This window comes from Leuciscus leuciscus (assembly GCF_965113295.1).
Source record: "Leuciscus leuciscus genome assembly, chromosome: 9".
Lineage (NCBI taxonomy): Eukaryota > Metazoa > Chordata > Actinopteri > Cypriniformes > Leuciscidae > Leuciscus > Leuciscus leuciscus.
This window is the reverse complement of record NC_138733.1, coordinates 12,155,479-12,169,855: the sequence shown is the minus strand read 5'-3', so window position 1 is coordinate 12,169,855 and position 14,377 is coordinate 12,155,479. Positions and strand designations below refer to the sequence as shown.

The following is a 14,377-nucleotide window of genomic DNA, read 5'->3' as shown; positions in this document are numbered from 1 at the left end:
AATGCACTTGCTGAAGGTCAAAACTGTAATAAACAAACAGTATTTTACTTTGTGGTCAATTTCTGTTTGCTGTCATTTTTTATGAACAGACTGCGTGTTGTTTATAACTGAAAAATTTAAATTTAATATAAAGAAATGTTATACCTGAAATGTAGTGGCACACCCATAGATCCGTCACTCCTCATAGACACACAGCTGGGCTCTGGTTCTGATCTCTTCTGATGAACTGAACTATAACAGAGAGAGAGATTAAAGTGAATCCTTCGAATTACTGTATTACTATTAGTTCATTTAAAAAAAAAAAAAAAAACTTATGATCTTTTCATTTACACTGTTGATACAAAAACCATAAACTGCACAGTAAGTGCTTTTATAGATGTGTCTCTCTGCCTAATATCTATAAAAACATGAATACCTACTATATAAAACATAATATAAATATGACACGTACTGAGCTCTGGTCTTATTGTTTTTAATAAAATTCTGACTTACACACACACACACACACACACACACACACACACACACACACACACACACACACACACACACAAACACAAACATGTTTTTGGGAGACTTTCAATTCTGTCAGTTAAAGGTGATTTGATCTAGTGTTTATTCAAAGTACCTGCATCCTGGAGAAAACTCTTCATCTCTGGATGTCTGTGTGTCATCCATGATGAAGCTGAACAGTTGAAACAGAATATGATCTCAAACATTGACTCTGGATGGAAATGACAAACAATAATTCAGCTGAAAGGATCTGAGAGTCAGAGAGACAGGATCATGTGACTCGGCGTTCACTCAAATACACGTTACTCGTATATTACACAAAGGAAAAAAAAAAAACACAGACAACACAAAACCAATTAAACCAGGTTAATTTGAATTACCATAAAACGAAAATTAACAAATACATGTCAAAAAAACGATTTACATCCTTTGTAAAAAAATATATATATGCGGAAGTCACCTGTAAAACATCTCAATACCTTAAAACTCACCTTGATCAACATTTGATTACATATCGATTAAAAAACCTCCTCCATCCGTTCTTTCAAGTAGCCACATACATGTACACTCACAGCTTAGTTTTCATTTAGGCTATTATAAACCTTTGATACTCCGTATATAATCGATTCTGGTTGTTTTAGATGCGCGGTAGTGGATGTGTAATATTTTTGGTGGAGTTTGGACTTTGTGCACACAAGATATAAATGAGCCACACCTAACAAATAGGTGAACTGTGTGAACTGTCAGGTGTTTGTTGAGATATGATGAGAATCTGAACTTTTTGCCACACTGATCACAGCTGGATGGTTTTTCATGACAGCGCAGATGAAGATTTATCCTCTCTGCAAAACTCTTTCCACACTGAGGGCAGGTGAAGGTCTTTATTTACTTCAGTGTTTCAGATCTCACACTCAAAGCTCATGATCTTGAACTTTTTTTTTTGCAATAACTTTTTCTTAAATGATAATGGGAATTATGACTTTCTGAGTGCTGTGGGGCTTAATGCAGCATTTCTGTGTGAACATTTGCCAGAGGCGGACAGAGTACACAGCTTCATTACTTGAGTAAAAGTACAGATACCCCTTGCTAAATTTTACTCAAGTACAAGTAAAAGTACTACAGTCAGATGTCTACTTAAGTAAAAGTACTGAAGTACTTGTTTTTAAAAGTACTTGAGTATCAAGAGTACAAGAGTACATTTTCTAAATATTGCATTACTACTGCCACAGTGCTTACATTGGTAAACACAGCGCTTACATTGGTAAACACAGCAAACACTTGAAGCGAAAATGATCATTAGCTTGTTCAGAAAATTGAAATAGTCTTGTGAGGTGGGGCCATGGGTTGGCACATTCCCGGGATGGACCTGCTGCGTCTTCATCCATTGTTTCGTCCATGGTTTCGTCTCTTATCTAAATCTAACCATGGAGTTGACTTTGGCGGAAAGCTGAAGGTGATTGCTGATAGGCTGTCCCAATCAGTGGTGCCTGCGCAATCCAATCACGTTTGAGAGGGAAACAACAAATTGAGGGTTTCCGAGATTTTTCTTTTTTCCTTTTTTTTTTAGAAGTAACGGGTACTCACGGTTATGGATAGAAATGTAGTGGAGTAAAGAGTACAATATTTGCCTCTCAAATTTACTTGAGTAAAGTCATGAGTACTCCCCAAAAATGATACTCGAGTAAAGTACAGATCCCTCAAAATTGTACTTAAGTACTGTACTCAAGTAAATGTACTCCATTACTGTCCGGCTCTGACATTTGCACAGGTGGCTTTTTATTTTTATCCTGTTTATTATCATTTTGCTAAGGCTCTGTACTTTAATTTTCTTTAAAGGGGGAGGGGGGGGGGGGGGGGGGGTGTATCTTTGACTAGTTATCTTTGGTTAATCTTTAGACTAGTTATCTTTGCAGCAGTTTTCAAGACTCACCTTTGTCACTTTGATTAATCATAATACTGACATTACTTTAAAAAGATTTACTCATCCCAGACAGATCTTCTCACTTTCTATCTTTCTTCAATTTGATAATTATACATTTTTGAAACCCCATTACTTTATCTCCTCAAAAAAGATGAAAGATTTCTATCTTTACTTAGCTCATCTTTTTGTTTATTTGTTTTAAGTTTGGTAGTTAAGTTTTAACTTCACATCAATCATTATTTATCAGACTAAAATAAAGTTTTAAAATTGTCAGTGCACAGATTTATCACAGATTATTTATGTATTTCTTCGTTCACATCTTAACATCAAGGCTTTTCAATTAAAGTAAATTGTAGAATAAACGGAAGAATAAAAATACATAAATGTTATAATAAAGTAATGCAATACTTCTGCCACTCCCCAAAATGATAGAAAACCATCTCTACAAATCTTGATATTTAATAGCAACTGTATTTGAATAATAAAGTAAAAACAACTTTATTTGAACAATAGAGTGAAAACTCAACTTTTTCAAACAATAACTTAAAAACATTTGCATTCTCAGAATCTCAGATTATTCACTTGATCAATGATAGCGACGCGATGTTTGCAGCTCCTCACCACTATGAATATGTGAGTGTTTGTTTAAGTGGCTTTTTTGTGTGAAACTCCTTCCACACTGCGAGCAGCTGAACAGTTTTTCTCCTGTGTGAATTCTTTGGTGATTTGTCAAATGACTCGCTGATATAAAGCTCTTCCCGCACTCGAAACACATGTGATCCCGTACAGCATCATGTATTTTTTGGTGCTGTTTCAAATTGTCCGGTCGTGAAAAACTCTTTCCACACAAAGAGCACTTATGAAGCTTCTCATCCGTATGAACCATCAAGTGGCTTTTTAGAATTGATGACGATGTAAATTTCTTCCCACACTGATCACAATGATATGGTTTTTCTCCAGAGTGACGACGCATATGATAGCGGAGACCTGACAACTGTATGAAGCTCTTCCCACACTGATGACACGTGTGCGGCTTCTCTCCAGTGTGAATCCTCATGTGTTTGTTCAGGTGGACTTTCTCTTTGAATCCATATCCACACTGAGCGCATGTGAACGGTCTTTCTTCAGAGTGACTTTTCAGATGCTTTTTGAGACGTTCAAGTGTGATGAAGGTCTTGCCGCACTCCACACAAGCATGAGTTTTCACAGAATGGATCTTCTGGTGCTTCTTGCAATTGGCCAGCCGTGAAAAACTCTTTCCACACACTGGACACAAGTACGGCCTCTCAACTGCATGAACTGTCAAGTGTTTGTTGAGATATGATGAGGATCTGAACTTCTTGTCACACTGATCACAGCTGAATGGTTTTTCATGACAGCGCTGATGACGACTGAGATTAATCTTTTGTGAAAAACTCTTTCCACACTGAAGACATGCGTGAGGTTTCTCTCCAGTGTGGATTCTTATGTGTCTGTTAAGGTGGCCTTTTAGCATGAAACTCTTTCCACACTGAGGACACGTGTGAAGCTTCTCGCCAGTATGAATTAGTTGGTGCTTTTTAAAGCTTCCTTTTATTGTGAAATTCTTTCCACACTCAGAGCAAGTGAAAGACTTGTTGGTCTTTGTAGTTCTTCTGCTTTGTGATAAATTCTTTTTCGTGACATTATCATGTTTCTTCTTCACTTCATTCAGCTCTTGACTTTGCACTTGGACGTCCATTTGTTCTAAAATAAACACATAGGTATTTAGATTCAGTTAAAAAGATCAAGAGAAAGCAACAGAGGTCAAGTATGTGTTTGACTCTTATAAGAGTTCTCAATGATATTTACATGGGTACAGATTCGTGAGATTCCGTCATTTTAGTCATGTTAGATTTGTCTTCTGCTTTTGATACTGTCGACCATACGATTCTCATTTCTCGGATGGAGTCTTGCGTTGGCCTAGGGGCGCGAGGTTTTAAGCTGGTTCAAATATTTTTAAACGAATAGACGTTTCTCCTCTTCCCCCTGAAATGTATCTTGCGGTGTGCCTCAGGGTTCTGTCTTAGCTCCTGTCCTATTCTCCCTACATCTTCTTCCTCTGGGTTCTATTTTTAGGAAACACAATGTCTCATTTTACTGTTATGCTGATGACATGCAGATTTATGCCTGTGTCTAGGAAAAATAAGAGTGCTCTAGACAGCTTGACAGCATGTCTTGAGGAGGTAAAAGCTTGGCTTGCCAAGAATTTCCTATTTTTGAACTCAGACAAAACAGAAGTTATTGTTTTTGACCCCTCAGAAACCAGGCCAAGACATGATCTTGACCTTGGATCTCTAGATCTATTTATCTCTCCACAAGTATGGAATTTAGGTGTGATGTTGGATAGTTCCCTCAAATTCGATAAGCAAATTAGTGCTGTCATTGGATCTAGCTTTTTCTATCTTCGCTCTCTAGTGAAAATCAAATCTTATCTTCCCAAGCGCTCATTGCAGACTGCGATCCATGCTCTTCTTACCTCGCACCTGGACTATTGCAACTCCCTTTATTTTGGTGTATCAAAGTCCCAAACGGCACGCTTACAGATTGTTCAAAACGCTGCGGCGAGATTTCTGACGGGAAAGAGGACATTTTACCATGCCACCCCCCCCTGTTGAGATCCCTTCATTGGCTACCGATACATTTCAGAATTGAATATAAAATTTTAAAGGGGACCTATTATGCCCCTTTTCACAAGATGTAAAATAAGTCTCTGATGTCCTCAGAGTGTGTATGTGAAGTTTTAGCTCAAAATACCCAACAGATCATTTTTTACAGCATGTTTAAATTGTCACTTTTTGGTGATCAGAAAAACGCACTGTTTTAGTGTGTGCCCTTTAAATGCAAATAAGCTGCTACTGCACGGCACAGGGGACGGAGCTTCATGAGCTCACGCTCAGTCTCTCAGGACAATTTCATCTCACGGATACATATAACGTATTTGTCATTTGCTTGTATGTATCCACTATTAATAGCCTAAGGTTACAAGTCTGCTGTTTCGGACCAGGTCCGAATGATGATCAAAATATCCTGATGAGTTTAATAAAGTTTATTGTACATCACACAAAAGATGAAGCATCAGTTTTACTCCAGAAAATCACCGTAACAGCTGAGTAAACACAGTATAAGAAGTGCGTAAGTACATAAACAAATTTAGGTAGAGTTGAGGGAGCATTTTCTTTGAAAACAAAATAATTCCACCTCGTCTTCAGCGGCTGCCTCAGTAAATAGAGAGAGAGCTATGTAGATTAATACATCCAGCCACACAACACCTACAACGCTTGGGAGACATTCTCATCAGTGCAGCAATGACGGATCTGTACAACTCGCCGTGAACTCGATCAGGGCAGGTCTATGTTAAAACGGCAGTGTCTGTCAACACTCGTGGGAGGGCCTGTGGCTTTAGTGACGTCACTAAAGCCGCATTCTGAAAACAGGTCGTTGGGAGACACTGCTTATGATTTATGGGGATTAATAAAAAAGGAGTGAGTGGATTTTTATCACTATTGGGTGGTTGTGTACACACACTGCCAACACACATTTATGTCCAAACAGCATGCAAAAGTGAATTTTGCATAATAGGTCCCCTTTAATACTGGTGTATAAATCTTTAAATGATTTAACACCTTCTTATCTGTCTGACTTACTCCATTTATATTCTCCCACTAGAAGTCTTAGATCTGAAACGAAACTTCTCCTTCAGATACCAAGAACCCAGCTAAAATCAAGGGCAAACAGGGCTTGTGAAGTGGCTGGCCCCACACTGTGGAACAAGCTCCCACTTTATATTAGATCGACTTCCTCTCTGTCTGAGTTCAAGTCATGTCTCAAAACGTATTTATTATCTGTTGCTTTCTATGTTTTCTTTATTATCTTAGCTTGTAATGATTGTTCTGTTTTAAACTGTGTATATTATTATTTGTGTAACTAATTTCTATTAGCTTTATTTTCTATGTGTACAGCACTTTGGTCGGCCAGTGGCCGTTTTTAAATGTGCTCTATAAATAAACTGAACTGAACTGAACTTGTTTGTGAGCATCAAGTATCAGGTCTGCCATTCCCTTGTTAATACAACCAAATCTGGATATTAACTGCGATACAACGGTAACCTGTGAACCAGAACTACAGACAGGACAATATAATCAACACTGTAAACATAAAATGCCCAGAACTTTCTATTGCAGCCAAGACTTTTCATTTTAGAGCATCACTAATCATTTAGATGTATTGTCTGTATTATTTAATCATTCCTATATGCATTGAATTAAACATTTTCTCGCTGCTCTGTTTTTAACTCGCACCTAGGACTTGTTCAGTATGCTAGTCAAAAAAAGAAAAATAAGTTAAATATATTTTTTGACAGACCTCTGTGGTCTGGTCATTCAGTCAGTGTGTGGACAGGACAACATCTGGAGTCTGTGGCTTCTGTTGGTGTGAAATAATGTGTCTAAAAGCACCAGATCTGGAAAAATTTAAATATGTCAGAAACACATAGTATTTTATTAGGTTATTATATTACACATTAGTAGCACTTGTATGTTTACTTGGATAAATGCATGTGCTAAATAATAATAATTAATATTATTTTATTTATATTAATATTATTGTATGCTCCACATTTGTGTTCCAAAAAGTTTTAATATATAAATTATGGAATATAAACTGCATAATAGTTAATCCACAATTGTAAGGCAGAACGGTTTAAATCATTGGATAATAAAGATAAATATAGGTAGATATAGCTCAATCTAATGTTAAGTGTAAACAGGTCAGTTCTGCAGGAAAATGTAACCTCTCTTCAAAATGTTGTCTCATTTATTTTTCCTGTAAATAAGACTCTTTAAAATCCCATAAATGTTATCAACTAGGCTATTATAAAAAAATAAATTAAAAAAAGATTGTGCAAATATGGTTGTTCAACAACGAATATTTTATTCAAATGCATATTTTTGTCTTTGCGCTCAGTTAGTTGCTTACTGTTATGAAACTTTTGCGAAATGGAAATATTTGCATGACTTTAATGAATACTATTTACAAAATATAGAGTAAAATATAAGTTATGCTGTGTGGAAAGCCTCTCTCAAGGGCAAGGCATAAAACACTATACTGGTCCGTATATCAGAACATGACGTGAGAACACAGAGTGACATGTGAATGTGATATTGCGAAATTCTCCAACCGAACAGAAAATGTACCTGCATTTGGCGTCTCTGTTTTCTGTAAGTCAAACACCTCCTTAATTTCTCTGTCCGCAATCCGTCGTCGACGAAGCTCCACAATTCAAACTCTAGAGACAGCCTCATCAGCGACACAACCATTTTCAGCTTGCCTTGAACTGGTCAAACTCTCAGCACGGCACTCGTGCTGCGTTCGGGGCGTGGCTACATGCATCACCCCGCCCACAACTACTCTCATTGGCTCGGTCATCTTTCACTCATATGTGCTCGTAGGTCGTAGCCATAGATAATAACTCGTCCGCGCTGCTGGCCAATGGAGGTCGACGTCAGCACCTGGCGGCCATCTTGCCACAGTCAGCTCGCTCACTCGTAACATTGTGTTTGGTGCATGTACTTTTTAAATAACCATAACTTGCTCAATTTTCTACCGATTTTCAAACGGTTTGGTTTGTTATAAACGTCAGAGATGTAGTTATGACACTGCATACTTATGAATAATTATAACCATGGACTTCCATATGAAAATAACATTGAACAGAACAGACAGGTGTAATGAATATACACACGCACAAGGTATTTATGTTATTTATTTTAAATCAATATATAGGCTACTAAAACTCAGTGTACAGAATGGCAACATGATATATATATATATATATATATATATATATACATACACACTTTTATAATATGAATATTACTATTATAATAAAACATTCAGCGATTGTGTAAACAAACTTCTAAAAAGCTTTGGGTCAACAACAATCTTGTAATACTATTATGTCACAACCCCGCTGTTCCTGTGTAACAGGACCTGTATTGTACATACATCCACTAAGTAACTAACAATTATCCCAAATATAATCATAATATTGTCATATCTTACAGGTGAAAGGTGATCCCATGTGCTCTCGTTTTGAGACTACGGCGATTGGAGCATCCGTAGGCTGCACAAAGGTCTGGCATCTTCTCTTATAAAGCCAGCAATTTCCTGTATCATATTGTAAGATGTTTTTAACAAACCAAACCGATTGGAAATCATGTGCAACTTAAGTTATATTGAAAAGAAAGAGCAATTCTGCCTCTCCCACTGATGTAAAATTGCTGGGTAGCAGCTAAACTGTAACGTTAGCTGCTACTAGGTCTCACTCAAAGCTTCTTGTTATTAGCCAGCTAGGCTAATAACTACAACCACACTCACAGCTTCTTGTTATTAGCCAGCTAACAACTACAACCACATCCACAAAGATTGCAACTTAGACAAAAGATTAGTTGTCATAAAATCGTTATTGGTGTCAGTAAAACCTATAAAATTGAACAGCTCGATGGTGGTCTCAGCCTTGGTAAATTGCGCAAGTAGCTGTGATACACAACTATGCTGGACGTTTAAGATGTTTTTCGAAAAGAAACCAAATGTTATTGTATGATTGTAATCATAATGCAAAACCTGATACTTATCTAACAAAAATATCTAAACCTTGTTAAAAAGTAGTCTTTTAGAATGTCTACATATATATCTAAATAAAAAAATACAAATAAAATGGAGAAATCATGTCTAAAAAACAATGGGAATCAAAAAGCCTCTCTATGTATTTATATAGGGAGCTACAGTATAGCCTATAGGTGGTTACACAACATTACACACATTTTTTTATTTTTTAACGCCACTGGATGGCGCTTTTCTCACTTCAAAAAATTTATTTTAAAGGCCTGCACTCTATTTTAATGTGAAATATTGCATTTATTGAATAATAATAATAGCCTAATAAAAAAAATGGAATGGGAAAAAATGCTCATAGAAATTGTATAATTATTGCATAGTACCATAGAAACCTTTCAAAATTCTAAATAATAATCAAAAAATATTATTGACCAAAAATATATTACATTGGTTTTGGTACACTAAAAAAAAAAAGTTACATTTTAAGGCTTCGGCCACTTTTGACCACGGAGGAGCCAAGTGTGACCCCTAAACGAAGAGGACCAGAGGGGTAGTTTGTGTAGGTCTCTGGCTTAAAGCCACACCGTGGACTTTGTGACCTAAAGAGTTGACGCATACAAGTTATTTTAAATGATTCCTCAGGCCAATATACAGCGTTTGACACTATTAATGCTCCGAGCGGGGCTGCCCTCTTGAAATACCGCCTATGTAAGTTTGGAGAAGACGGACCGTCGTTGGCCAGGTCATGTGACCTGGAGAACGTATCGCTTTACGGCCATCACGTGACCATAGGCTCTGATATACTCATGGAGCAGACTTTTGCGACAGTGCTGCGGCGCTTGTGGCCTCTAGGGGCGCTAGACGTGAAAGTTACAGGTCTAGCGCCCCTAGCGCCCGCAAAAGTTCCGCGGTGTGGCTTTAAGGCACAAAAAAAAAATTTGTAAAAAAAAAAACAGTTCACAAATCGGATTTTGCTATTGGGTCTCTGAGAAGGTCTCGATATCTTAACTTCAAAATAATGTCAGACTGTTTTTTTCTGGAATGTAGTGGTGTAAAAAGTCGGATATTAGCCTATGCTGTGGGATGCAGTGAAAATACACATTTGTCATTAAAGGGTAATTTGGTTCTCATGTATCACCATCTCTGTAACTAAGTTTTGTCCCGTTCTGCAGCAGCACAACACAAATATATAACCAGCCAGATACAATACAATATATACTAGAGATTATATACCAGACTGTAGTTCATGAAAATGGCCACCAGGTGTAGACAAAATTCTACTTTTCAAGATCCATTTGCTTCTAAAAAAAACATTTGACCAAAAAACCATAAAAATCCATTTGCATCATTGTCTATTGTAAATGATGAACAATAGACAATCTCTAATACCTCTCTCTATTTAATCTCTAAAAAATGTGATTTAATTCTTAATAAGACGTTGTTGTATTATGTTGAGTGGAGGTTTTCATACAGTAACTTACAGTGTGCAACTTGATTAAAACCAGATAATTTAAGTGGATGTTTTGTGAAGAGAATATCGCACCACAAAAACAAACTACATTTTTCAAAATTTTCCTGCGAACACAAAACCCAAAACTTTTACTACCGTCAGAAAGAAAGAAGGGAACATGTAGAATAGATGCATCTAGACCAGTGTTTCTCAACCTCTCCTGCAGGGACCCCCTGACAGGCCATGTTTCTGTTTTAACCCTGAAATGGCACACCTGATTCTATTAATGAGTATTTATTAGAGTAGGAAGAGTAGGAATTAGTCAATTAATCAATTAGTCAACTACTCATTAAGCCTTTAATTAATTGAATCAGGTGTGCCATTTCAGGGTTAAAACAGAAACATGGCCTGTCAGGGGGTCCCTGCAGGAGAGGTTGAGAAACACTGATCTAGACAAAGACTCCACGTTAGTTAACAGCATTTAACCAAATATGGAAATGTTTATTTGCAGCCATCTGTCCACTCTGACATTGCAATTATCTAATTTTCATAAAATATTAATTTCTTCATTCAACTACTTCAAGTTATTCTTAGATATTTAACATTTGATGAGGACACAAGATGGCAGTCACTTAAAGCCATTAATTCACATTTTCCCAAATTAAGGAATGAACCAGGAGCCTCATTTATTACCATTGCGTACGCACAAAACAGGCCCTGAAAGAGGCGTACGCCACTTCCAACGCATAGGTTGTGATTTATAAAAACAAACTTGATGAGAAAATGTGCGCACCTGCACACAAACTCTGACCCATGCGTACGAACGTTTTGGAGACGGATCAGTTTGGCGACGCCGATGGTGAGCTGGAGTTAAATGTCTTTTTGGTCACTTTTAGACAGACAATTTAAAGAAAAATATATATACAGTCGTGCTCAGAATTAATCATACCCCTGGTAAATATTCTCAAAAATGGCTGTAAAAAATAAATCTGCATTGTTTATCCTTTAAATCTTTCATTCAAAAAATTGGCAAAAATCTAACCTTTCATTGAAGTAAAAAAAAAATTGAAAGTGGGGGGGAAATCACATTATGAAATAAATGTTTTTCTCCAAAACACGTTGGCCACAATTATTAATACCCGTATAATTTTTTATGAATAAAATATCTCTGAAGTATATTCCCATAATTTTTACCTTTTTTTAGCACACCAGGGTGACTAGGAACATGAAATTGTTTAGCTTGTTTCACAGGAGTTTATATATGACGAATACACAAAGGCCAAATTCCCTTAAAGGGATAGTTCACTTTGAAATAAATTTTTGGTATGTTTTAGCTTACCTCAAGGGCATCCAAGATGTAGGTGTCTTTTTTTTCCGCAGTAGTTTCAATTTTGATATTTTTAAGTCAAACCGTTCTTGTCTGTCAGTCATATAATGCAGGTCTATGGTCACCACCTAAAAGAGCATGCACAGAGAAGTCCAAATTAAACAATTCCCCATCGTAAGTACACATTGATGGCCTAAGACACGAAACGAGCGGTTTGTGTGAGAAAACGCGCGCATCCTGGCGTATGACGTGTACGCAGACTGGTGCATAGATATATACACTAGATGTCGCCTTAAAGGGACAATGTGTAGCTTTTTAGGTATTTTATTATCTAAAATCTATATTTTTATTCATAAATATGCCCTCAATGGTGTACAAATACCTATGCCAATGTTCAGACTAATCCTCGTAAACGAAGAATTTATTATCTTTATATACATGGGACGGGTAAGTCCACGGAGGCTTCCATGTAGTTCCGCCATCTTGAAAAACTATAATAGCAGAGAGGGACAAAAAGTACTAGGCCAACGCGTTTCCACAACGCGTTTCGTTCAGAGCCAGCGTCACGTGACTGAAGCCAGCAGAAGCGGAGGAGCAGAGCAGTGAGAGGCGCTTGTCACTGCCGCGGCAAGTTTAAAAGGCTGCACTGCACGGTTATTTATACACCGTTCATTCATACATACATATGAGTCACAGGATAAGGAGTCCTCGTCGTCGAAAAAGTCCAAAATAGATCGTAAAAGGAAACGTGACCGGAGATTACAAAAACAAGGGTTACTGTCAGGATAGCTAATGCAGGAGAAAGCTTTCAAAAGAGACCCTGAAGTTGCCTGCTTTCTTCTCGACAGGTAAGTCAATGTTACAGTCTTAATTACAAGCTTTTTTTTCATTGCTTGGTTGTGTACTTTATTATATAGACAGTCGAACATTTATAGTTAAAAGTTAAACAGGCTCTTTGATGAATAGCAGCTATTGAGTAAAGTAACGTTAGAGAAGGCTCTGATGATGATGATATCTAACAATGCACATACTTCAAAAAATATAACGAGTAAAGAAGGCATTACTACTAATTACCATAGTTAATGTTTTTGACAGTCAGTAGTTCATACTGTAACATTCTTTTTTTCGTTGTTTCAAGTTTCAGTTTGTTTTAAATAACAAACATGTTCACCCGAAGAAAAACTCGAAGTGCTATTATAAGACATCCTGTCATAGCTTTTAGGTACATAACGGCTACCGTAGATGCAACGCGCATTTGAAAAAGTGAGGCGCTGGAGAGCATTATTCGTTTGAATGCAAAATACAATTTCACCACTAGATGGGAGAAATTCCTACACAATGTCCCTTTAAAGACATTTGTTCCAATGAACTACCGTAGACAAGGCGACTTCTAGTGTATATATCTATGCACCAGTCTGCGTACACGTCACACGCCAGGGTGCGCGCGCGCCCTCAGATCACTTGGACGTGGCTGTGTATAAGAGGTAGAAACAATATAAATACTGTTCGTTTTCTCACACAAACCGCTCGTTTCGTGTCTTAGGCCATCAATGTGTACTTACGATGGGGAATTGTTTAATTTGGACTTCTCTGTGCATGCTCTTTTAGGTGGTGACCATAGACCTGCATTATATGACTGACAGACAAGAACGGTTTGACTTAAAAATATCAAAATTGAAACTACTGTGGAAAAAAAGACACCTACATCTTGGATGCCCTTGAGGTAAGCTAAAACATACCAACATTTTATTTCAAAGTGAACTATCCCTTTAATCATCCATCACAATGAGTAAAACCAAAGAATATAGTTCTGATGTGCAGCAAAAGATTGTTGAGCTTCACAAAATAGAAAGTGGCTGTAAGAGAATAGCTAAAGAATTGAAAATCCCCATTTTGACCATCAGGGCAATAATTAAGAAGTTATAATCAACTAAAGATGTTTAGAATCTGCCAGGAAGAGGACGTGTGTCTATATTGTCTTAATGGACGGTGAGAATGAAAGTTTGAGTGGCCAAAGACTCTTCAATAATCACAGATGGAGAATTGCAGAGATTAGTTGAGTCTTGGGGTCAGAAAGCCTATTCAAAAACAAATCAAACAACCCCTACATCCCCACATGTTGTTTGGGAGGTTTTCAAAAAAAATGCTCCTCGCTCCTCCAAAAACAAACTCCAGAATATTCAGTTGTCAGACACGACTGGAACTTCAAACGGCACAGGGTTCTGTGGTCAGATGAAACTAAAAAAGGGCTTTTTGCCAGCAAACACGCTAGATGGGTTTGGTGCACATAAGGATAAAAAGTACCCCATGTGTACAATTTAATATACCATTAGATCTTTAATGTTGTGGGCATATTTTTCTGCTAGAGGTCCTGGACTTCTTGTTCAGATACATGGCATCGTGGATTCTATCAAATATCAACAGATAAAAAATCAAAACCTGACGCCTTCTGCTAGAAATCTTATAATGGGCCGTGGTTGGATCTTCCATCAGGACAACGATCCAAAACAAACATCAAAATCAACACAAA

The 14,377-nt window shown here is 37.2% G+C and overlaps 2 protein-coding genes across 3 annotated transcripts in view; both read right to left on the bottom strand.

The window, feature by feature from the left end:
* Window positions 1-14,377, bottom strand: part of LOC309507059 (uncharacterized protein) — a 275,228-nt gene that overhangs the window by 203,327 nt on the left and 57,524 nt on the right. The window lies entirely within an intron of this gene.
* LOC309507100 (uncharacterized protein) lies at window positions 2,878-7,831 on the bottom strand. Of its 2 annotated transcripts, XM_082181230.1 has the most exons (3): window positions 7,648-7,831; window positions 6,818-6,914; window positions 2,878-4,159 (listed from the first exon to the last, which is right to left on the bottom strand). In XM_082181230.1, the coding sequence occupies exon 3, from the start codon at window positions 4,152-4,154 to the stop codon at window positions 3,021-3,023; it is 1,134 nt and encodes a 377-aa protein (XP_082037356.1). In that variant the 5' UTR covers window positions 4,155-4,159; window positions 6,818-6,914; window positions 7,648-7,831; the 3' UTR covers window positions 2,878-3,020. The 2 variants fall into 2 exon arrangements, with proteins under 2 accessions (XP_082037356.1, XP_082037357.1); XM_082181231.1 differs by lacking the exon at window positions 6,818-6,914.

Excerpts from the sequence above, each read along its gene's own strand:
- LOC309507100 (XM_082181230.1), bottom strand. The coding sequence starts at position 4,154 with ATGGACGTCCAAGTGCAAAGTCAAGAGCTGAATGAAGTGAAGAAGAAA.